The sequence below is a fragment of the Mustela lutreola genome, chromosome 11, assembly GCF_030435805.1.
Source record: "Mustela lutreola isolate mMusLut2 chromosome 11, mMusLut2.pri, whole genome shotgun sequence".
Classification (NCBI taxonomy): domain Eukaryota; kingdom Metazoa; phylum Chordata; class Mammalia; order Carnivora; family Mustelidae; genus Mustela; species Mustela lutreola.
The window spans coordinates 99,979,757-100,002,856 of record NC_081300.1 but is presented as its reverse complement, the minus strand read 5'-3'; the positions used below and the strand labels follow the sequence as shown (position 1 = coordinate 100,002,856).

Below are 23,100 nucleotides of genomic sequence, written 5' to 3'. Positions count from 1 at the left end.
CAACCCTATATCTCCGTGAGGGGAGTGCTAGCCTATCACTCCCATTTTCCAGGTGGGGAGCTGCTCCTGGTGTGCAGCTGTGTCCTGGAGCACACAGGTGGGGAGTACACAGGTAGGAGCACACAGGTGGGGAGCACATGGGGAAGCACACAGGTGGGGAGCACACAGGTGAGGCAAGCAGCTCATAGCATCAGGTCAGTAAAATGAGCCAGTGTCGGAGCTCCTGGTCTGCACCTGTCTGTCTGTTTGGCTGCCATTGGTGGAATATTCCTGGGATTTCCTTCCCTACAAGTGGGGAGAATGGCACAGGCATGGAAGGGAGCCCTCCTGTTCGGCGACTTGCCGAGGGGAGCTCCGTAGGAGGGAGGCCGGAGCAGGTGAGCAGATGGTCTCACGAGTGAGAGCTGGCCGTCCCACTCGCCAGTAAACCCTGACTGGGAAAGCCTGAGACAGAAGTCCCGGAAGGGCTGGCAGAGGTGACACCCAGCACACTCAGCCTGGGAGGGAAGGCTCAGTGCCGGGGAAGCAACTAGCGAGAAGAGCCCATGATGTCTTTGGCAACGGGGCTGGTGATGGGATGATTTAGTGTGTTTTCCATGCTACAGAGTCAAGTGCTGTCTTCCAGAGTCGCCCTGTGTGGTTGGACAGGTTGTGCACTGCAGGACTCTGGCGGAAGGGCGCCATTCGCACAGACGCCTCTGCCAGGAGGGAGGATGCCCTCTCCTTTCGGAGTATCTTCAGCGGCGGTCAGGCTCAAGCCTGGGGCGTCCTCTACCAGCAGGACATCCTGCCCAGACCCCGGCCCCGGCTACTTCCTGTGGCGGGCGGAGGGGCCGGCCCAGAGGAGGGCAGGCGAGCCTCTTGATGGCGGCTGCTGTATGCTGACCACAGGCGCGCCGACAGCGGGTCGGGAGAGGGAATGATGAGGGGAGGAGAGCCATTAACAGGAAGGCTCATTCTCGCGGCGTGGAAGATAAATGTGTGTTGTCCCTGCTGCTCCCAGAAGCTGCTGCTGCTTCCTTCCTCTGCCACAAAGCAGAAGGGCTGCCCAGGCACACCCTGGTCCTTGTGAAGACACCTCACCCTTGTTGGCTCGTCTGCCCGCATGCCGACAGCAAGCCCGTGATTCTCCTCCGAACACTGGCACCTGCGCAACGGAAGCTCATGCACTGGGGCCACTGAGTGCCCTCCGAGGACCCAGCAGGGCCAGGTCTAAGGATAAAATGTCCATTCTAGAATCACAGATGGCCACAGGGACGAGCCTGCCACGGGGGCCTGGGGGGGCGGGTCGGCCAAAAGGTGGGAACGTTGCATTGTTCTTGTGCGTTTCGTGAGCAAAAGTCAGAGGCGCTAATGTCCATCAGTGTGGCCTCCCCAACAGTCTCACGCTGTAAAAACGTGTCCCGCATCCCTCACATTTACATGTCCCTCTAGGGGGAACAGGTGCCCCTATTATCTGGACCACAGCTGAATACACAGCACACCGAATTTCTCCGGAGCCAACGCAGGGTAATTCGAAGGAATGCTTGGGTTTGTGGGTTACTTTACCAGGAGCTGTCGCCCACCTGGGAGGTCTCCTCATGGGCACGGCGCCGAGCCACTGCGGCCGCCTCTCTGTGCCCTTGTCCCGGGACCCGAGGCCTTTGTGGGGGAGGGGGGCGGGCAGGGTGGTCTACGTGTTGGTTGCCTCCAAGTGCCGGGTGAGGGAGCTTCGAGACGTTTCCTGGTGAGTCGTGCTGAAGAAGCTGCCCTTCATAATGGGCATCACTCCCTTATAAATTTATGTGCACTGTATACCCAGTCAGGGACAGTAATGTTAATAAAGCATCTTGTAGGCGAGTTCTATTACCTGTGAGTCCCTTTCAGGATGTTAAAAGGAGCCTTGCGGAATATTCGTCAAACAATGCAGGTGCCATGAGCGACCAGCTTGAACCCGCGGGCTTAGTGAATTTGGTGCCACACTGGAGTCCACATCAGGACCTGTTGCAAAGTGGGTCTCACCTCCGTTCGTTCATCCGTGTGTTAGGGCATATCCACTGGACCCTGGGCACCGTTCCAGGCCTGGAGGATGCTGTGGATCGGAGACAGGTCTTCCCCACCACACCAGCTAGGCAGGGTGGGCTCCGCGAGGCCGGGTAGAGCCTCAGCCCACACCCCCTGTTCTCAGATACCGGTGGGTGCCCCGCAGGGCATCCTCCGCAGAAGCAGAAATGGCCCAGCATCTCGGCACCTGCATCTCGGGGCTCCCAGGCAGGAGGAAAGATCACAGAGAATGCGCGCTGGCTCTTTGTGCCCCCCTCGGAAGTGACACATGTCACTTCTGCTGTATCGGACCCATGTCACCCCTGGAGTTGGGCAGTGTCAGGACTGGGTAGGAGGACACGAGAATTGGAAGCCGGATCCGTCTCCGGGGATGCTCGGCCACCTCCCCACCCTGCAGACATCTTCGCGAAGGACCTAGAAGTCACACTGCCCCCGGCAAAGGCGGCTGCCTCCTTCCTGCGCCATATCACTGAGGGCACAGCTGGGAGGCAGGTGCGTCTGTCATTGGACCAGAGAGAATGGAATAGGGGGGATTGTAACTAGATACAAAGTTGCGAAGCCCCTGCTGAAAGGGGGAGCAGAGACCCAGGGGGTGCCACCGAGGCAGCGTGATACAGCAGCCATCCCCCGACTCCCCGCCCGGACCTGCAAGAACAAGACGGCCCCAGAATTACAAACACAGAGACAATGTCCCCTTGCACAGGTCACTGCTCTGCTGTCACGGGTCCCTCTGAATGTGAGGGGTTACCGTTGGGCGTGAGACCCAGAGTTCTGAGGAGGGGGCCCTGGGTGGTGGAACCCTTGTTCTGAACAGCTTTAACCCAGCGGCTTCTGAGAGTGTGGAGTAGAAACTGCACAGACCAGCCGCTGCCCCACAGCAGGTGAGGGCACTGGGGTGATGCCCGCAGGTCCCGGAAGGAAGTGAGAAAATCCTGGGAGGCAGAGCCCAGAAAGGTGCAGGGGACACATCAGACCTCTGCTTTGCAGGGTCGCCCCAAAGAGCCTAGCCCCGGTTGGAGCGCCAGGACAGTACCGGCCCTCCCCGACCCTTGAGGCCCTGTGTCTCCCGTGTCCCGTGTTGGAACTCTCAAGCTGGGCTCCGGAGCTGCTGCTTGGAGTGTGGGGGACACGAGCTCCATACCCCTGGGCTCTGTCCCTGCAGGAGCTCCACGGACTGCAAAGGGAACACAGACACTCAGGTCCAAAAGGAAGCACACGTCCACTTCCTCCTGACCTTGACTGTGCCTTCAGGGTCAAGACCATCATGCCATCCACAAGGGAAGGAAAAGAGCGAGACGCACATCTGGTAGTTTCCAGAGGGGGCTGTGTGCTTCCGAGGATCGTTAGAAGGTATTTCAAGGAAAAGCTGAGTGCTGGTGGCAGAACGGAAGTCAGTCCTGGAGATGCTTTCCCCAAGGATTCCGGTTTTCCCCCTTGTGTCTGTATTTTTGTTCGTGTACATCTGCACGTAACAGGGAGTTTTTTCTCCAGGAGCCCCAGAGGGAGATGTGCGTGAGTCTCTGTGCGCGGCTCTGGACGCCCACTTTGGCACGGGCCAGGAGGCCACTGTGACCCATGGCACCGGCCCCGTGTGGAGTCGTGTTGAGAACAAAGACAAAAGAGCCTTCCCTGAGTGCCTTCTTCCTTCTGACCAGGGGGAACGCTACAAGTGGGAAACTGGGCTCGTGCAAAAGGTTTGGTTTTGGTTTTAAAATAACAGAGCCTCCTGGGAACTTAAATTTAGTGTTTTAGAAGGAAAATTAGGCTGTTGCACACAGATGATTCCAAAGATGCCAGAAAATCCGTGTGTGGTGACATAAACAAGTAGCCCACGTGGGCTGGGAGGGGTGCCCCTCGGATGCTTCTCCGGAAGGGGCTCTCTGTTCTGCTGAGGAGCGTGGGTAGCTGAGCTCCCTGGGTGCCTCGGTTCTGAGCTGAGCCGTGCTGTTCCTCTGGCGGCTGACAGATGATAAAGATGGAGGCATGAGGCCCTGGCTACTGGCACCCACATATGGTTTCTCTCGTGGGCAGCCAGCCTTGGCCCCCGGGCCCCTTGCTGTAGCTGGGAGGGGTTTCGCCAGATTTGCGCTGGACTGGAGAGCCCCCCGCCCATTCTGTGCCCCTTCCTGCTCCGTCCACAGAAGCTGCTGCCTGGTTGACCTTCTGTCTCGGGGTCTGCTCCCTAGAGAGCTCTGCAGTCACACGGTGTGGTGCCAGGAGAAGAGGGCCAACATGGCCTGGGTGCAAATCCCAGTGCTTTCCAGCCATGCAAACCCAAACCGGTCACCCCATGCCTGAGTTTCCTGTTCTGCACGGTGGGCCTTGTGGGAACTCCGCTTTGCGAGGTGACCATCGGGGATGAGTCAAGTCCTTGCATGTAAGCCTTGGGCAGGAGCGGCAGAGCAGTCCTGGGCACCCACTCTCACCGATGCCATGTGAAGCCCCATTGAGTGCTGGGGGCCCCCTGCCCACAGACCATCTCCTCCCGCAGTGGGAAAACAGGCTTTAGGGTTCGGCTCGGGCTGCATAAGGAGATACCCCAGCCAGGAGCTTACATAGCAGATGTTGATGTTCCTACAATTCTGGGGCTAGAAGTGCAAGGTCGGGGTGCCGCCTTTCTCCTGAGGCTGCTGTCCTTGGGGATGGCTGCCTCCTCCCTTTGTCCACATGTGCCCCCCCCTTCTTACGAGCACCCCAAGCCTCTGCGTGTCCTGTTCCTGACAAAAGGCCACATCTTATTACTTCTTCAAGGCCCTGTTTGCAAAATGAGTCCCAACCTGACGTCCTGGGAGCCATGGCTTCCACAGAGGGAAATGAGGGGACACACAGGTGAGCCCCTGTCCGGGCCATCCGATTGCAGTCTGCTCGCTCCCTTTGCACACCGCTGCAGCTCTCTGTCCTCGTGTGTTCACTGAAAACTTGCTTGTCCCTTGGTGGAAGCCTGCCTACTTCGCGTTAACAGATGCCAGTTGCCTCCCGATAAATTAGCCTAGCCTGGTAAGCCAATTTATCTTCTGATCCATTAGCCCAGTGAAACATGTCCCGCATGGCCATGGGAGGGTGTGCCTCAGTTTCTGCTCTGGAACATGAGACAGCAGTACCTACCCAACAGACATATATGGAAGATTATGTGGAATTAGGTGTGAGATGCTTAGCATAGTTGCCTTGCACATAACAAACACTCAGCAAATATTAGACCCTGCGCCTGTTGCTATCACTATTATTAATGGTGTGATTTTTGTCCAGGATAAAGACTAATCTCAAACAGGTAACACCTCCCTTGAGAACTGGGTGCAAATATCCTGATAGGCTGCTTACTTTTACCAAATCTGGGTGGAGGGGTAGAATTCTAATATCCTTACCTCTAGCTCTTGGGTGGGGGGGGGAGGAAAGAGAAAACATCAGAAAAACATACATTTTACCATGAATGTCGGTGATATTTAAATAAGATTTGAATTCTTACAGCATTTGAACAGAAAAGAGAGATGGCATTAAATTGACTCAAGTGAGGGATTGTGCACAGCAGGGCCAGTGTTTGGACGGTATCCTCACCATGGCACAGGGCGGCTGCCTGGAAGCAGAGTCTGAAAGAGGGGCAAGTCCCCCCAGATCGTTCCCTCCCACCTTCAGCACCGTGTAGCGTCGTTCGGAAGGAACGGGCAGGTCTTGTCTGCTCACCTGGACTGATCGGTGTGTCCATTCATCGGGCAACAGTCAGGGAGAGGGCGGGGAAGCTGGGAGCCTGGAGACGGGACAAGTCCTGCCCATCTGGTTATTGCAGGGACTGCAGGATGCCGGAGGACCCAGGTGGGCTATGGGGAGGACCCACAGGGGTCTTCCCAACTCAGAGTGAACCCAGCCTTCGGTCAGGTTGCGTGGAGCCAAGCAGGGGAAGGCCTGTGAGTAGGGGACAGGAAGGGAGAGCCATGCCCCGGGGCCGGGGGGACTGGTCTCCAGTGACCACTGTGACAAAGGACCATGAGTTTGCTATCTTAATGCAACAGGAATACTTTCCTTACAATTCTGGAGGCCAGAAGTCAAAATGATGCCCCCTTGGGGGCCCCTGGGAGTTCTGCTCCTGCCTCTTGGTGGGGGATGCTGGCAGCCGGCCCTCCTTCCCGAGTGGCCGTGACCCTGCCACGTCATTGGCTTCACCTACACGTGGCCTCCTCCTCTCTCAGGTTTCCCTCTGTATCTCCCTTACAAGGATGCTGATGCCATTTGTGGCCTGCCCCCAAATCCAAGATAATCTCATCTCAAAACCTTTAAGTGAATGACATCTGCCATGTGAGTCTCCCCCCCCCCCTTTCTGGGTATTTTCGCGCACACACCCCTTTTTTGCTTCCCCCAGACAGGCTGGAGCACACTCAGAATCAGTGAAGGATGGGGCGGGCCAGCAGGGCACCAGCCCCCCGACTCGCAGCCCGAGCTGAGTCATAGGCAGAGACCCCCAGGCTGAGGTCTGCTCCCCTGTGAGAATGACAACAAACAGGACCTGGCGTTTCTGGGTCCCCAAACCATGCAATTGTGAGCGTCAGGACCCCCAGGCAGGTGTTATGCCCCCAACTTCCCAGCACAGAGACTCAGGACACCCCCTTTCATTCACTGCCAGAGTCCTTCCTGGGTGGGCTCTCATTCTCTCCTCCGATCCCCACCAACCTCCCCAAAGCTTCCTCCAAGGTGCAGCCTTGCAAAGCCACGGGTCATTCTTCCCTGGTTTTCGCTTACTTCCTTTGCACACTGTTTCCATCATTAGAAAGCCATTAGCACAAGGCAGTGCTGGGGGAAGGGGTCCCCGAAGTTGGGCATCCTGGAAAGATGCTTATTTATAACCAAGACCTCTGGCCCCCAGGGCAGACCCCAGTTGCATTCCTGGCTCATTTTGTGTTTCCAGGAATTAGGATCTTCCCAGCACCCCTCTCATTATTTCATCTGCCTTCATGTGTCTTACTCACCCTGCCGCAGCCCACGGAACCTGTGAATTTGGTGCATTCCTTCGCTACTAATGCAGTCCTCAGGACATGTCTGTGCGTGTGGCTGGGTGGGATAGCTTGGCTAACGTGAAGGAACGTAACCCATAATCAGCAACTTCAAATGAGACAGTTCTGCTTGCCTGATGCCTGTCCCCGCAGCTTTGCGGGGGGCTCTGAGCTCAGCGGCGTGGCCTGCTGGGCTTCTGGCTGGGGTCACCACCGCCAGCGGTGCTGGCACCATGCTTAGGGACGGGAAGCCTGGGAAGGTCCTTCTTGGGAAATTAAATGTCCCCACGGGGAGGTGGCACGCAGCTCCTGCTCCCAACTTCTTGTCAGGAGGTTTCCGTCCCTAACAACATGTGAGCTAGAAGCACAGTCCCACTGTGCGCCCAAACTAGGGCCAGATGCTGCTGGCAAGACGTTGTGCCCCCTGCCACGTGCAGATTCTGGCCGTGCACGGAAACCCGGAGAAGTGTAGGGGTGGAGATCCACAGACCCTCCCGTCAGACAGCTGGTGCTCTTATTACTTGCCATGAACATTATGTGCTTGCACACACACGCACATGCATGTGTGCACAGGCACACACACAAACACACGCACGTGTATACCTGCACGCGCACCCATCTGTGCACACACTGCCCACATGCACTCACATGAACACATACACACATGCACACACAAACACATACGCATGTATACCCACACACACAGACACACAACGTGTGCAGTCGTGCACATCTGTGCACCTGCACATTCACACACGTGTGCACACATACACAGTGCGTGCACACAGACACATGCGTATGTATACGCACACATGCACATGGGTGCACGCACATGGCCGTGCACACATGTACACCTGAACACACACACCTGTGTGCACGTGCGTGCACACATGCCTATGAACATGCACACTCAATGCTCATCTCGCATACATCCACACACCACACACGCAGACAGACATGTGCACACGCACGTGCATGCGTCTACCGCAGCACCCTGCCCTCAGCCCGAGTACTGCAGTTCCTGCCCGGATGGCGTGGCTCCACCTGCCCCTTACAGGACACTGCTTGGGTGTGGAGTCCTGCCTTCCCTGCTGCTTTCATCGTGTCTAGCTCCCCCTCCTTCTTACTACTCTGAGGAATACACACTGAATCTCAAAGCAAAGCAAAACATACCACAACATGAAGACTGAGCTCCGTACTCATCGTCTACCCCAGTACCCGCCCGGCTCTGTCTTCCGCTGCGGGGCAGGGGGTCGAGGCCGCGGGCCTGAGATGCTGTCCTACCCCCTTGTCCTTGAACCCCTCCTCCAACGAGAGTCACATCCAGGAAGCAGCCCCGGGCCCTGAAGACCCGACTTCCCAACCCAACCCCCTCCCTCCTCCTCCCCCCGCCTCTCCCCTCCCTCTCCCCCCCTTCACCTCCTCCCCGTGCACCTGCTCCTCCTTCCCTTCGCCCACCCTCCCTCCCCCCCTCCAGGCAGCTCATCTGTGACAATCAGCCTGATTTGCTGGAAGACTTGAAAGAGAAAAGCCCTGAGATTTCGGGCGCGGTGGCCAGGCCACAATGGGGACAAAGCCGCCTGCGTTGTTCCATCGGGCTGTCCATCCGATTTAAGTAGTTTGCTATTGGCAGACACTCAGGAAGACAGCCTCCTCTGACTCATCCATGGGCCTGGGTCCACGTTTCTCTCCAGGGTTGTCGCTGATCGTTCCCAGACGCCGAACCTCCAGGCTCCTCTTTGTGTGTTTTGCATCCCGGCTGCCTAACGGGAGGATGAAAGGGGCCTTCGTCAGAAGTGCTTTTCGTGATGGGGAACTATGTGATCATTTCTGCTTTGCTTTCTCCATAGCCCTCCGAGCGCGGGGGGGGAGGGGTGCATCCTTTAGGAATCCAGCCCGCAAGGCCATTCAGGCAGGGGTACTGCACCCGCAGGCCGAGGCAGCTGGGATGGCCTGGCGGGAGTCTGGCTTTCATGTTACCAGCTGTGCGTCCCTGGGAAGCATTACCGAACATCTCAGGGCATCAGACTGCCCAGCTGCGAACTGAGGACAAGAACCCCCTCCTCCTGGGTGCTCGTGTGTGCTGAGACCACACATGCTGTGCTCAGCTGCTGGTCCGGGCGCGTGGTCAGGGCTCTCTGACCACACGGGTGCTCCCTCTGTGCTCACTTCGGGCTTGTGTCCTCGTCCGAGGGCCGCCCAAGCACACCGGCACAGGCCTGGGCTCCACATGCGTGTTCTGGAGGCACTGAGAAGCATTTTTGGCAGCTCACCATCCCGAGGCTTGAGGCAGAGGCTTGTCCTTGCCTTTTCGACCCTCTGGACGTGCCTCCATCCTGCCCTGCATTGCCAGAGCCCACAGTGTGGCACCCCTCCTGGGTGGCCTTCCTCAGCCACAGCCGCCAATCTCCTTCCACTTCCCTCTTGTGAGGATGCTCAGGTGATCCTGGGGGCCCACCAGGACAGTCACCCAATAATCTGCCCATCTCAGCATCCTTAACTGAACCACATCTGCAAAGTCCCTTTTACCGAAAAAGGTTACACTGACAGGTTCCGAAGACTCAGGACCTGACGTCTTAGGGGCCACGAATTAGCCTAGGACACTTACCCAGGCCTGGTTTAAGATGAGAAGGAACACACACACACACACACACACACACACACACACACCCAGATTGCTGGAAAGCAAAGACAAGAGGAGGAGGTTCTTCCACTGAACTTGGTTCTTCTCTCAGATGCCAGCAGGGAGGAGCAGTCTTGTACGGGGCAGGAGTTGAGAATGTGGACGGCACAGCCGCACCCCCAGTGCCCAGCTGTGGCTCTGCCCCTTCCTGGGGGAGTGCCTGGTCTCGGGCTCCCCACTGGACAGCAGGAGCTAACACGTGCCTGTGTCTCCCTGTCCAGGGCACAGAGCCCCGGACATGGACTTAACCAGGGAGGGGCTCCAGGAGGCAGAGTGAGGGAGTGGGGCAGGGTGGGGAGGGCAGAAGGAAGAGACACCAGCGGGGCAGTGCCCTGCTGGGCTCACGGGGAGAAATCCCACGGGGCTCAGTAAGGAACCGTGAAGAGTATAGGTCACAGCCACCCCCGCAGCTGAGATGGAAGTTCTCCAGAGAAATCCGTGCGGGACCTGAAGAGTGCAGGACGCACAGTTGAGGGAAACCGAGCCGAGCTGAGCAGTTCCTGTGAAACTAGCCTCCGCCTCCCCGCAGGAGGCTCTCGGGCTGGTGGCTCTGCACACGGTGCCCCTCCTCCAGGCAGACCAGAGCTCAGCAGGCCAAAGTGGGCGGGCAGCATGCAGCACCTAGTGGCTCAGGGCACGGCTCCCAACGCCTAAGGGCCATCTGCCGGAGGACATGCAGCAGGAGAGCTCGGCTGCCTGGCTGTGGCACCTGGCGGGCAGGCGGAAGAAGGGGTCCTAGGAGGAGCGGTCAGACCCCTACAGCATCTGCTGTTCCCACAGCAATGGCATATGAGAAGATCTCACCGCCTGCCTCTCCTCTCTCCTCTTCACAGGTGTCTGACAGATGTGACTACGTCTTCGTCAATGGGAAGGAGATGAAAGGCAAGGTGAACGTGGTGGTGAACTTCACCTACCAGCACCTGAGCAGCCCCCTGGAGATGACCGTGTGGGTGCCCCGGCTCCCGCTGCAGATCGAGGTCTCGGACACTGAGCTCAACCAGATCAAGGGCTGGAGGGTGCCCATCGTCTCCAACAAAAGGTGGGTGTGCTAGTCACGACTTCCTATCAGAGACCAGAGGCAAACATGCTTCTGCTAAAGGCACATGTTTGCAGGGCAGCTAATTTCAGGCCTGACTGGCCCCGGGGCTGCGATCGGCCCCCTCAGGACGGAGTCTGTCCCCGCCTCGTGGGCTGCCTCGCGTGTGCTGGCCTCGTCCTCTACCAGCGTTTCTCCTGCAGTCCCAGACTTGCGGAAAGTGCAGCCTTTCCTTCCCATTGGTTCCAGCAGAGGCCCTAGAGTTACGCTGGCCTCCCTTGGGCTGTGTGTCCGTCCCCAAGGCCATCAGTGTAGCGAGGACGTAGATCACACTGTCCGCTGAGGCTTTGCCATGACTCCTTGACTGGAGTCGGAGCACCTGGAAGAGGTCAGCCCCACCCGAACCGATGGGTCGATACTGGACGAAGGGGCCAGTTGATCCTGGGATGACGCGAATGGCAGAGGTCCCCTAGAAAGACCAGAGAGCAGACTCTGCTGACCTGGGCAGCCCTCTGTGCCCCCAGCCCAGAAGTTCAGAGATTGCTTGGTCTCGGGGAGATGAGGTCAGAAGACGGTCCCCCGTGTGCCTGGTCCTTTACCCTGAGGTGTCTGCTGGAGGCAAGGCGTCCTTTATCCACACGGGCCACCAGGTACCAAGAGAATAGCAAGAGGTCAGGTTCTTTGTTCAGAGACACTGAGGACGAGCACGGCAGACACCTATAGAAAGTCAAAAGTGAGCGTACGTGGAATTAGAGTAGGGAGCACTCCTGGTGTCTTTGCTCAGCAGGGAGGACACTGGCATTCCTCTGAGGGCTGCCCCTGGAGCTCCACCCCCATTAGTCTCTCTGCCTCTGGGGGAGGGGACAGCTTCCAGAATGCAGCCTGCGGGTTCCACACGTGGCGGGAAGATAGTTTCGGCAGTGACCCTCTATGGACCCTCTAGAGACCCTTCTGCAGGGTCTCTATGGCTGAGCTGGTGGGACCCTCTCCTTAGTTGTGGGGTCTCAGGGCGAGGTTAGGAGTGGTTATTGGGGCTGCGAGCTGGGCGGCAGCCCGTAGGATGCACCAGAGGACTGGCTTCGTCTGATCGTGGCCCATCTCCATGTCAGCTCAGATCCGGCCACAGAACTGGGCTGTTGCTCAGATGGAGACCGCCATGTGCCAGGAAGAACTGGCTGGACAGAAGGCGTCAGACACAAAGGGAACAGCTAATGTCTGTCCCCAAGCCCAAGTATCCTGGTCCTTTCTGTGCTTACTGTCCCGTTACCTCGAGTTCAATACCGACCGCCACGCGTGCTGGTTGATGGGGCCTTCACGGTCGCCCACAGCCCTGTCAGCTGAGCTGCACAATGCAATGACGGGTCCCCAGACTTAGGGGCTTAAAGAAGACGCGTACGATCTCACGGTGTGAGACGCCGCTGCGCTGGCTTCTGGCTAGCTCCACGGGGCTGCTCCCGACGTGGTGGCTCACTTGCTCAGGCCGAGCAAGGGAAGAACCAAGGAAAGACTCCGAAGCAAGGAGAGTCACGGTCTTTCTTAAAGCCGCATCCCGGAAGTGACACCCTGTCACTTTGGCTACTGTCTTCCACGGCGGGAACGTTACTAGGTGCAGCTTGCGCTCTGAGGGGGGTGGGATTCTGCTGACTGCATTCTGGGAGGTGGGGGCCCCTGGGAGCTCTGCTGACCACACCAGCCCCTTCCGATTGTCAGGACCGGTGTCACCCCGTGGTCAGGTTATTTGGGGTCTCACCCCACCAGGCTGGGCTCCCCGGCCCGCTCACCTTTGCAGCCCCTGCCGCCGGCCCCAGTCAGCACCTGCTAACCCGACCTGACCATTTGACAGGCCGGCCCGGGACAGCGAGGAGGACGACGACGACGACAGGAGGGGGGGTCGCGGCTGCGCGCTCCAGTACCAGCACGCCATGGTGCGCGTCTTGACGCAGTTCGTGGCCGAGGCGGCGGACCGGGGCGGCCACCTGGCCCACCTGCTGGGCTCAGACTGGCAGGTGGACATCACGGAGCTGGTGGGCGACTTCATGCAGGTGGAGGAGCCCCGCATCGCCAAGCTACAGGGGGGACAGGTCCTCGTCGGCCAGGAGCTTGGGATGACCACCATTCAGGTGAGCAACCCCCAGGGCAAGGGCCCTCTGTATCCGTCTGCCTCTTCTCTGCCCAGAGAATTGTTCGTCATTGCTTAGGACATGTCTTGCTAGAGCGAACCAGATTGTCTCCTGGACGCTGTCGGGGCTCTAAGGATGTGACAAGAGTCTCGAAGCTCCTCCCTTGTTGCTTGCATCGACAAATGCTGCTTGGTTCTCCTGGATGCGTCGTGTTTGAAACCCCAGTACGCTGTCCGTCTCCTTGCCATGCTGGTGTTACCGTCGTGGGGAGAAGGCTCTGGGCCTGAGCCGGCCTCATGGGAGCCGTGGGCAGGGGCACGGCCAGCAGCTTCTCACTGAGCCCTCCGCCCCACTGACCACCGCCTGGTACCACAGCGTTCCATCCCGCCGTGATGCCACGCAGCCTCAAGTCCCACCCCAGGCCCAGCGAAAACAGGGGATCTCAGAAACGAGCCAAGGAGAGGAACAAAGTTATTATGCCCCTCACAGTCTTGGGGGCAGCTGCAGCTAGGGACGGCTCGGGCAGGACCAGGATTTAACAGGAGGTTTTGGAACAAACACTCCCCAAAACGCCATTCCAGGAGGTCCCGTGGGTTTAGTCGTCTACCTCCTGTCTGAGAACAAACAGCAGCAGCTCCCCCCAACTGGGCCACCGGCCTTGCCGTGGGGTTTCTGCCACAGCTGGGTGCAAGGAAGCCTTGTCAGTGGGAGTATTGGATTATGCCTGATTTAGAGCACATCCACTCCAGAAAATTGGCTAGTATTTAAAAGAGACCATTGTAGGGCGCCTGGGTGGCTCAGTGGGTTAAAGCCTCTGCCTTCGGCTCAGGTCATGATCCTGGGGTCCTGGGATGGAGCCCCCGCATCGGGCTCTCTGCTCAGCGCGGAGCCTGCTTCTTCCTCTCTCTCTCTCTCTCTCTCTCTCTGATGCCTCTCTGCCTACTTGTGATCTCTGTCTGTCAAATAAATAAATAAAATCTTAAAAAAAAAAAGAGAGAGAGACCATTGTACTCAAGGAGGAAAATAGACGGGTCTGAAGTGACCCGGGGTCACAAGCTCCAGGGATCTCTAAGACCAGAGAAGGTGACAGCGAGCAAAGCAGCCTGGGTGTGAGCCGAAAGACAGAAGCCCACCTGGGCCCCAAGTGCTGGGGACACAATAGGGGCCAGTGAGGAGTGTGGCGAGGGAGGAGGGGCTGAAGGTGATGCAAATCGAACACGGCCAGATGTTGCAGATTTCTCCAGAAAAGCAAAAAATCTTTCTGTGTGAAATTCTCTTTTTTTTTTTTTTTTTAAGGGTGGCCATTAATTCCATTATGTTTTATTTATTTGAGGCTCCTGCAGGGCTTAGTTGCTTAGGCATCCCCCTTTGGCTCAGGTCATGATCCCAGGGTCTTGGGATCAAGCCCCGCATCTGGCTCCCTGCTCAGTGGGGAGCCTGCTTCTCTCTTTCCTTCTGCTGCTCCCCCTGCTCGTGCTCTCTCTCTGTGTTGAACACATGAATAAAATCTTGGGAAAATAAAGAAGTATTTAAAAAATAAAGTTTTATTTACATCAAACCGAACGTATCTGCCCCCAAAACCTCCACCATTAACTTCCAGTTGGAAGATCTAAACCGAAGAGCTGAATTCCTCCCACGTGGGGACCGGAACCAGGAGCAGCATTAGCCTGGCCCACACGGGGTGGCATAAACACCAGGGCCATGACACAGGTCGGGGCTTCTAGTCGGGGGCGTGGGCTGGCTCCCCATGCGTCCGACGCAGACGCCGTCCTGGTGGGGCCACGGGTCCTGAGACCTTCTCTTCTTTCCTCCGAGCCCTCCCGAGCTGTGCATTCGCTTGTCCGCTTCCTTCCGGGGGCTCGTAACCCCCTGCTGTCCCGATTGTCCCAACCTGACTTAGAGACCGAGGTGGTATTTGGAAAGAATCACGGAGTCCGATACACGAATTTCAGGGGACCTGGGAAAACCGCCATCCCGACGTAGGTCTTTGTAAATACCAGCACCACCTCTCGGAGAGAAGCGTGTCGGGAATGCGGGGTAAAGGAAGCTGGAAGCCGTGTCCAGGAGGAGGCTGCGGGTTCAAGTCTTCAAACTTGAGTGAGGGGCGAGTGGGACAAAGTGTTGCACAGAAGCAGAATCTCTCCTCTGCAGGGTCGAAATGCCTTAGCTTGGTTTCCCCGGGACGCCACAGGTGTCCGCGGGAGAAATGAGACTCCGGGATGTCGGCACCGGTGGTGGGGACCCCCAGCTCTGTGTGCAGGCTGATCCCCCAACGCTCAGTGTTTCCCCGGGTGTGGCATGTGAGCTGTCGTGACGCGACTCCGGTGACACGCAGACCGACAGCCTCCGGTCAGCCGTGCACGTATGTAAGACAGAAACACGTAAATACGTCACTAGCCCATCAGAACCATTTCCCCTTGCTGCTGTGAAGTTTCTTACACCAGTTATTTAAGGGAAATAATTTTACATGAAGTATGCACGTGCACAAGTCATGGAGAACGCTCACACAGCTCGGGACTCATGAGCGAGCCCTCGGGGAAGGACAACGTAAATTTGTCCCCTGAAGAACTGCGGGTGCCTGCCAGGTCGTGGGGTGTCACGTCCCCCCACATCCACTGCCTTGCTGTGACTTTAAAATTACATCGCACCTTCACAAGAGAGATACATCTTTGGGAAGAACACGTCAGTGGAAAGACCCGTTCCTGTTCCCTCTGCCTCATTTGTCTGTCTCTGTGAGCATCACTTGTGCCGCAGGGGGAAATGCTGGGGCCGCTGAAAGCTTTTCCTTCCGTGTCGGTTCTGCCTTTCAGATCCTGTCGCCTCTGTCGGACGCCATCTTGGCAGAAAAGACCATCACCGTGCTGGATGAGAAGGTGACCATCACCGACCTCGGGGTCCAGCTGGTGACAGGGCTGTCACTCTCCCTGCAGCTCAGCCCAGGGAGCAACAGAGCCATCTTTGCCACCGCGGCGGCACAGGAGCTTCTGCAAAGGCCCAGACAGGTAGGGAGGCAGGGCTGGGCTCAAGTAGGTCACGCATCACATGAGGTCAGGCACCAGCTAAGTCACCCACGAGATGGGTCACGCATCAGATGAGGTCACCCGGCAGGTGGGTCAGATATCCGGTTGGCGGAGGAGGGTCAGACATCTGGAAGAGTCCCAAGTGGGGCCAGGTCACAGGTCAGGTGGGGCGATTCACTGAGCGGGTCCCACATCACGCGAGGTCCCGCAGTGGGGTGAGGCCACACGTTAGATCGGTTATTTGTCTGGTGGAGTCACTCACTGGGGGTCCCACAGAACGGTGGGACCCATGTCAGGGGCATCTCAGCCTGGAAGGGGTTTGGGAGGCAGGCAGCTCTGTGGCTTATGCTTCCGAGCTGCCTTAGAGCCGCAAGAAGGAAAAAGGTTTCCCAGTATCAAGGATCATGGGCCCCAGGAGACGAGGGGCTGGACGAGGGCTCCACTCCCCATTAGCCCCAGTGCCAGGAGCGCTCAGGCAGTCGCTGGGGCTGTCTCGCGCTCTTCCGCTGCCCCCACGGCCCCGGCAGGGGGAGGACGAGCCTCCGGGGAGGTGCCCACAGCCTGCTCTGAGTCCCTGCAGGGAAATGGGGCAGCAGGTCTGGGGCGATGGGGGATGGGAGGGGCCGCTCTCGCTGGGCTTGCAGTTTAGCTCAGGGCGGAAGCAAGGACCCCGTGGGGACGTCGGTCTGCGTCTCCTTTCTCTGTACTTGACGCTGACCCTGTGCCCTGTGTGTTTGTGTGTCAACGTGATGGTTTCCCACATTGCTGGAAATAGGACGTTCGCAAACACTGTGTGCGCTCCTTCCTCGTTAGAGGAGAGTTAAGCCTTCTCGGTTAGCGGGAACACGGAGGCGGTGGTGAACCTCGCTGAGCAAGGACGCAGTGGTCTGCAGCCGCTGGTTCTCTCTGGGGCTCGTGAAGTGGGACCTCCTCCCGCGGGGCTGCTGGAGCCTCCAGCCCCGGTCGGGGGTTTCCTGGCAGCTTCCCTTCAGGGCGGAAGCCTTCCTGGCAGGTGTCCCCTCGGCTCTTCCAGCCCTGGCACCGCCGAGGCTGTAACCATGCTCTGAGGAGAGCCGGACTTGTCCCAGGGCACCCAGAGCCCTCCCATGTTCCCTGCCTGTCCCTGTCCCTCAGCACTCCACGTCCTGTGTTAGCGAATTCCTCTGCCCCTTCGCGGTGGTCTTTGCGGGCAGGGGCTTCGATGATAAAACCCTTGAACGTGGATGATTCTAGTCACAGATACGAACTCTTGCCAGAGACAAACCTCCTTGTTCTCAGGGCCAGGTGCCAGGCAAGATACAAGGCACAGATAACAAAGGGGAAACAAGCCAGGGCTGCTTTCTGTCATCGCGGGATGATAAAATCAGGGGACCGCTGGCCGGGGCTCAAGGAGGCAGTGAGACGGAGTTAGAGGAAGGCCAGGGAGCGGATCCACTCGTGACATGCAGAGCCGACCGTGCTCGCCCGGGGCTGGCTCCGTACTTGAGTCACATGGCCCTTGTCGCCACGTGCACTTGGCTCTGACATTTCAGTCTCAGGAAATCCAATGGCTTTTGAGTCTCCTGCTCCGGTTTCCTGGCAGATTGGATGAAGCTGGAGAGTCGGTGTCCCGTCCTGGGGCTCTGGGGCTGTTTCTCAGCCTCATTCTGCAATTAGCAGCTGGTCCAGCCAACGCCTGACCCTAACCCTAACCCTAGGGGTATCTCGTGGCGGGGCTGAAGCCAGCAGTCACATTCCTACTTCCAGACGCCAAGCAGCACCGGGTAGAAGTGGCTTCGGTCATACTTAGAGGTGCTTTGGTTGCCAGAAAGAGAAATGAACTCGAGCAAGCTTGAGATGTGCGGGCTCTGCTCCCAGGACCAGGGGCTCCAGCAGACCCCAGCTGCGGCACCTCGGAAGACGCAGGGTGTCGACGGCCTCCCCACGCTCACACTGCCTGCCCTGCGCCTGCCTTCCACTGTAGTCCTTTTTCCTGTCCTGCAGTGATGCTGGACGCGGACATTCGTTCATCCCTCATCACTGCAGGGCCCTGAGGTGGCTCCACCCCCCAGTCATCGTCCTGCAGCTCAGGCTCTGAGCCCATCTGTCTGATTTCACATTTGAGAGGGACAGAGAGACACTCGCACTGGCCCAGCACCACAGAGATGAACGGCTTTGCAGGTTCCCTCGTGGCCCCTTGTCCCCAGTCCAGTCCGCCGTGGCGCCATGGCTGGGTGTGCGGGGGCCACATGCCTCTCCAGGCTAGCTATCCTGGGGTTGGGGTGGAGTAGTTCCTCGGGATCTTGGGGAGGAAGCGCCAGTTCGAGGTCAAGCACAGCGACCTCTGCCCTGAAATTCAAGGCTCGCGTTCAATCAGGGAGTATCTCCTTTATTACGGTCTGCCTGGTCCAGCTGGTGCCAAAGGGAGTGATCTAAGCCACAAAACCAGAAGGCGAGAGATTGAGACATGGGCCACCTTGGTCTCCCTGTCTCCCCCGTGTGACCGAGAGGAGGAGGCCGGCAGACACAGTCCACGTAGGGTGTGTGTCTCCCTGGCTGGTTTAGCTCCCTGTCTCCCAGTCAACCCGGCGTCTGGAAACTCTTGCAAACCTGCGCCCGTAGACCCAGATGCAGCGGGACCAACACCACCCAACCTGCGGCACCTCTGGGTGTCCCTGTCCAGATCAGGGGCCCTCATCTCCGTTGTGAGGGATGAGCGGAGACTCGGGATTAAAGCAGCATAGAAATAATGTCATATTTTCCCTTGAAATGTGTGTCGGTCGTAAATGATCCCACCAGCCAGTCCTGCCCTTAGACATGTAATTTATGGTGGCATAGACGTGGATCTTGTGCCCCTTAAAAACCCCGGCTTTCTTCTTGATCCATTCATCTGCTGATGGACATCTAGGTTCTTTCCATAGTTCGGCTATTGTGGACATTGCTGCTGTAAACATTCGGGTGCACATGCCCCTTCGGATCACTATGTTTATGGAATACTTTGCAGCCATCAAAAGAAATGAAATCTTGCCATTTACGATGACATGGATGGAACTAGAGCGTATCATGCTTAGCGAAATAAGTCAATCGGAGACAGACAACTATCATATGATCTCCCTGATATGAGGAAGTGGAGATGCAACATAGGGAGTTAAGGGGGTAGAAGAATAAATGAAACAAGATGGGATTGGGAGGGAGACAAACCATAAGTACCCCTGGGGATAAAAATACATTATATGTTTATTAAAAATAAATATATAAATAAAAATTTTTTAAAAAGAGAGAAAAAAAAAGAAACAGACTGGAGCATCCATTAACAAAAACAAACAAACAACAACAAACAACAAAAAAACCTGTCTTTCTTTCAATTCCTTGGGGAAGAAAAGCAGATCTTCTTATGGGGCGTTTAGCCCGGGCTCCCTTCATTCTCATGTCAAGGCCATGGTTGTGGTCTGGTTTCCCACCTCCAAAAAGCAGTGAATGTCTTCCATGACCCTCATGCATCTGATCTCATTTCTGCCTGCTTAAAAGGCATTCCTTTGTTCTTGTGTTATTTCTGCCACTGAATGTCTGCCGTGCAAAGCCGTGGTTTTCCGTGAGCTGTGGGGCCCGTGCTTACTGACTTATTTTATTCAACAGGAAGCGGCCATCAGTTGCTGGGTCCAGTTCAGCGATGGTTCCATCACCCCCTTAGACATCTACGACGGCAAAGACTTCTCCTTGATGACCACCTCCCTGGATGAGAAGGTGGTCTCCATCCACCAAGACCCCAAATTCAAGTGGCCCATCATCGCTGCTGAAACCGAAGGGCAGGGGGCCCTGGTGAAGGTCGAAATGGTCATCAGTGAATCGTGCCAGAAATCCAAACGTAAGAGCGTGCTGGCCGTGGGAACAGCCAACGTCAAAGTTAAGTTTGGCCAAAATGATGCGAACCCCAACACCAGTGACAGTGGACACTCTGGGGCTGGAGTTCACCTAGAAAATAACGTCAGTGACAGAAGACCCAAAAAACCCTTGCAAGAGGGGGGGAGTAACGGAGGAAGGTACCACAGCAGTTCCTCCATGGGCCTCATGGAAGGGAGGGGGTCCACGACGGAGAGGTCGACCTTTCAGAGGAAGAGCAGTCAAGGAAGCCTTTTAGATGATGACAGCCATCTGCAGACCATCCCCGTCGAGCTCAGCAGCTTCCCGACCCCGGGCGACCCGCCCAGAAGCAACGGGGAGTCAGACGAGAACGGCCTCGCGCAGGCCTCCAAAGGGTTGACCGACTTGGAGATCGGCATGTACGCTCTGCTGGGGGTCTTCTGCCTGGCCATTCTGGTCTTCCTCGTCAACTGCGTGGCCTTTGCGCTGAAGTACAGGCACAAACAGGTTCCGTTCGAGGAGCAGGAAGGTCTGAGTCACTCGCACGACTGGGTCGGCCTGAGCCACCGCTCCGAACTGCTGGAGAACCACATCAACTTTGCGTCCTGCCAAGACGAGCAGATCACTGCCATCGACAGGGCCGTGGATTTCGAAGAGAGTAAGTATCTGCTCAGCACAGACTCCCAGAAGAGCAGCAACGGGCAGCTGCTCAAGTGTCCGGGCCCCGGCGTCACAGACGAGAGGGATCAGAGAGGCGAGCCCCCGGCGTCCCCTACCTCAAAGAGGAAAAGAGTGAAATTTACCACCTTCACCACCATCCCCTCGGACGATGGCTGCCCCACCGTGAACTCCATAGCGGCCGGCGGTGAGGACATGCGCTGGGTCTGCCAGGATCTGGACCCCGGGGAGAGCAGACCGCCGCACGGCTACGTGGAAGGGTTACGTGAGCACGTGTAAGCCAGACCCTCACGGACGCGGGCTCTCACTCACTCTCAGCCTTTAAATTTGGGGATGTGTGGCCAGGGCACCCCTGGGAAAGGAGTGACGTGGGACAAGATAAGATCGCCCCCATCGGCAGAGCCCCGGCAAAGGTCGCCGGCTTGGCTGGGTGGCGCCGCGTCGGGATCGGGGCACCCATTCCGGCACCCAGCGTCTGGGCTGGTGCTGAGACGGATCGTGCCTGGCGAGATTTGTAAAACTTGGAAGAAAAATGAGTTCTGCGCCACCGAGCATCTGAGAGGTCCCAGGAAAGAACGGCCCTCCCCCGCCCCCCGTCCATCACCCTTTTTTCTCTTGAACCAAAGCCCTTGGGTATGGTGAAACCCAAGGGAGTCCAGAACTCACTCCTGCAGAGCCCAGAAGACGCCTGAGACTCGGGTGGGGTGCGAGTGGATGGACGGTGGGGACAGCGAGTTCCTCGAGCCGGGGTGCGCGTCCCTCCATGAGCGGGACCGCGTGCTGCCGCAGGGACAGAAGGGCCGCACGTGGGCAAATGGGCCTCAGATATTTTTGTCACGAGATGCCGAGAACAAAGGAGCAAGCCCTCTGGGGCACTCGGGGCTTCCCTTTACTGGTAAACTAGGGATACAGGGCACAGAATGTCAGCCCGTTCAAGGAACCAGGCTTTTCCGGGAAAGTTCACCGTCTTCAAATGTACACTGCTGTGCCCCAGCAGCTGTCGAAGAGCCGTCGCTCATGTGCGGGCACGGGGGCCTGTCCAGCATCCCTCGTGGCTGGTGCATCAGGTCCAAGTGACACTCTGCCGTGGCCCCGCCAGGCAAACGTCACTCGTGTCCTTTCCCTGGAGAGGCTTGAGGATTCACGGTTCTCATGGTGAATTCAACACCCGGGGACACTCATCGCCCTGGCCCCTCAGGAAAGGTGGGGCAACCATTTTGTGATGGCCCCGCAGATGGCCACACCGGGTGCCCCATCCACAGTGGCAGAAATAGATGTGGAAGAAGATGGAGTGTGTGGCCTGGGAGAGCCGGGGTCCCACTGTGCCACAGGGGGGCTGGGCAGGAGGCTTGGACTGATGGAGGGACCGAGGTGCCCATGCTTGCAGCGGAGAGGGAGGCCCTAGTCTGTCCGGAGAGCTTTTACGTCATTGCTTAAAATCAGAATGACTCTGAATGTCTCCCCAACCCCTCTGGACAGATGGGAAGCCAGTAGGAGGCAGATGAGGGAGAGATGAAGAGCTGACGCATTGTTGCCCCAGCTCGAGCTCCTGCCAAGGCCGGGCAGGGCGGCGGGACCCCTGGCAAGAAGGCCCCCGGAGAAGCAGGGTGGCGGGGCGGGGCGGTGGGGGGTGAGGACGGCTCTCCCCTCTGCCATTTCCTGTCTCCGCTCTGCAGTGCTCTTCTCCGTGTCTCTCCTCCACTGTGTGTCCCTTCTCTCTGTCTCCCTGACCCTGTTTCTCTCCTCCCTCTGTGTCTCTCCGTTCTCTGCTCGTCTCCTCCTCCTCAATGCCTATAATTGAATTCTCCCGAGATCGTGGGCGCCCCTCCTCCAGCTCACTCTTTCCACCTTCACTCCCACCAGCCCCCAACCGAGGTGCTCCCCATTCGCTCTAAGCCTGGGAATCCAGCCGCCATCGGCCACCTGCTCCTGTCTCCAAGTCGACTCACCCTGTCTGGTGGGGCGATGAAACTGTCACCCTTTCTCAATGACGGTCCTTTGCTTTCAGTAGCCCTCCTGATATTTCTTTCCATCTGTACCTGCGTGATGTCCCGTTTAACGCGGCAGCCGCTGCCTCTCTCCGATTCCTCTCCCTGCAGAATGTATTGTAGATCGTAAGAATGTAATATATGTTTATACACTTACCGACTGTAAATATAAAGTTTGCATTCAGCGGCTTTATGGCTGTCCTTTGTCTTTCTATACACTGACCCCCTCTGCGGGGCCGGCCTCAATTGCAGATGGGCCTCCAAACGCTGTAGCTTTTGGTAAATGAAAATGCAGATTTAAGGATCCCGGCACAATCCAATTACACTCTTACGCGGTGTAATGTCGCTCTCTGCACCGAGACGATGTTGACACACGATGACAAAGTGTATTGTGTACTAAGCATCTCTCCTTCAGGACCTGAAAGGATTTTCAAATAAATCACATGTGCAATTCTCTGCTAAAAGCCTGCTGACTGATGGCGGTAAGTGAGAACCAAGGCAGGCGAGCGTATATCCCGGCTCCCTCCGGGCTGCAGCGAGGAAAATTGCTCTGTCCTTTCCTTGGATGCCACATGTCCATTCAGATGTCAGCTTCCAGAGGTGTGCCCACGGTGGCTCTGGGCTGCAGGAAAAAGATTGACTTTTAGATTCCTCTAATAGTCAAATGCAGTCTGGAGACTTCTGCAGGGGGGAGGGAAAAAAGTGCATGAAAT

At 57.4% G+C, this 23,100-nt stretch overlaps 1 protein-coding gene across 1 annotated transcript in view; it reads left to right on the top strand.

Annotated features, from left to right (window-relative positions):
- The window catches only part of TMEM132D (transmembrane protein 132D), a 568,943-nt gene extending 546,376 nt beyond the window's left edge, over positions 1 to 22,567 (top strand). The window contains exons 6-9 of the mRNA XM_059140271.1: positions 10,539 to 10,744; positions 12,585 to 12,861; positions 15,672 to 15,863; positions 19,497 to 22,567. Coding sequence (XP_058996254.1) covers positions 10,539 to 10,744; positions 12,585 to 12,861; positions 15,672 to 15,863; positions 19,497 to 20,678 — 1,857 coding nt within the window. The 3' untranslated portion in view covers positions 20,679 to 22,567. The remainder of the gene's footprint in view (positions 1 to 10,538; positions 10,745 to 12,584; positions 12,862 to 15,671; positions 15,864 to 19,496) is intronic.
- The last annotated feature ends 533 nt before the right edge of the window (positions 22,568 to 23,100 follow it).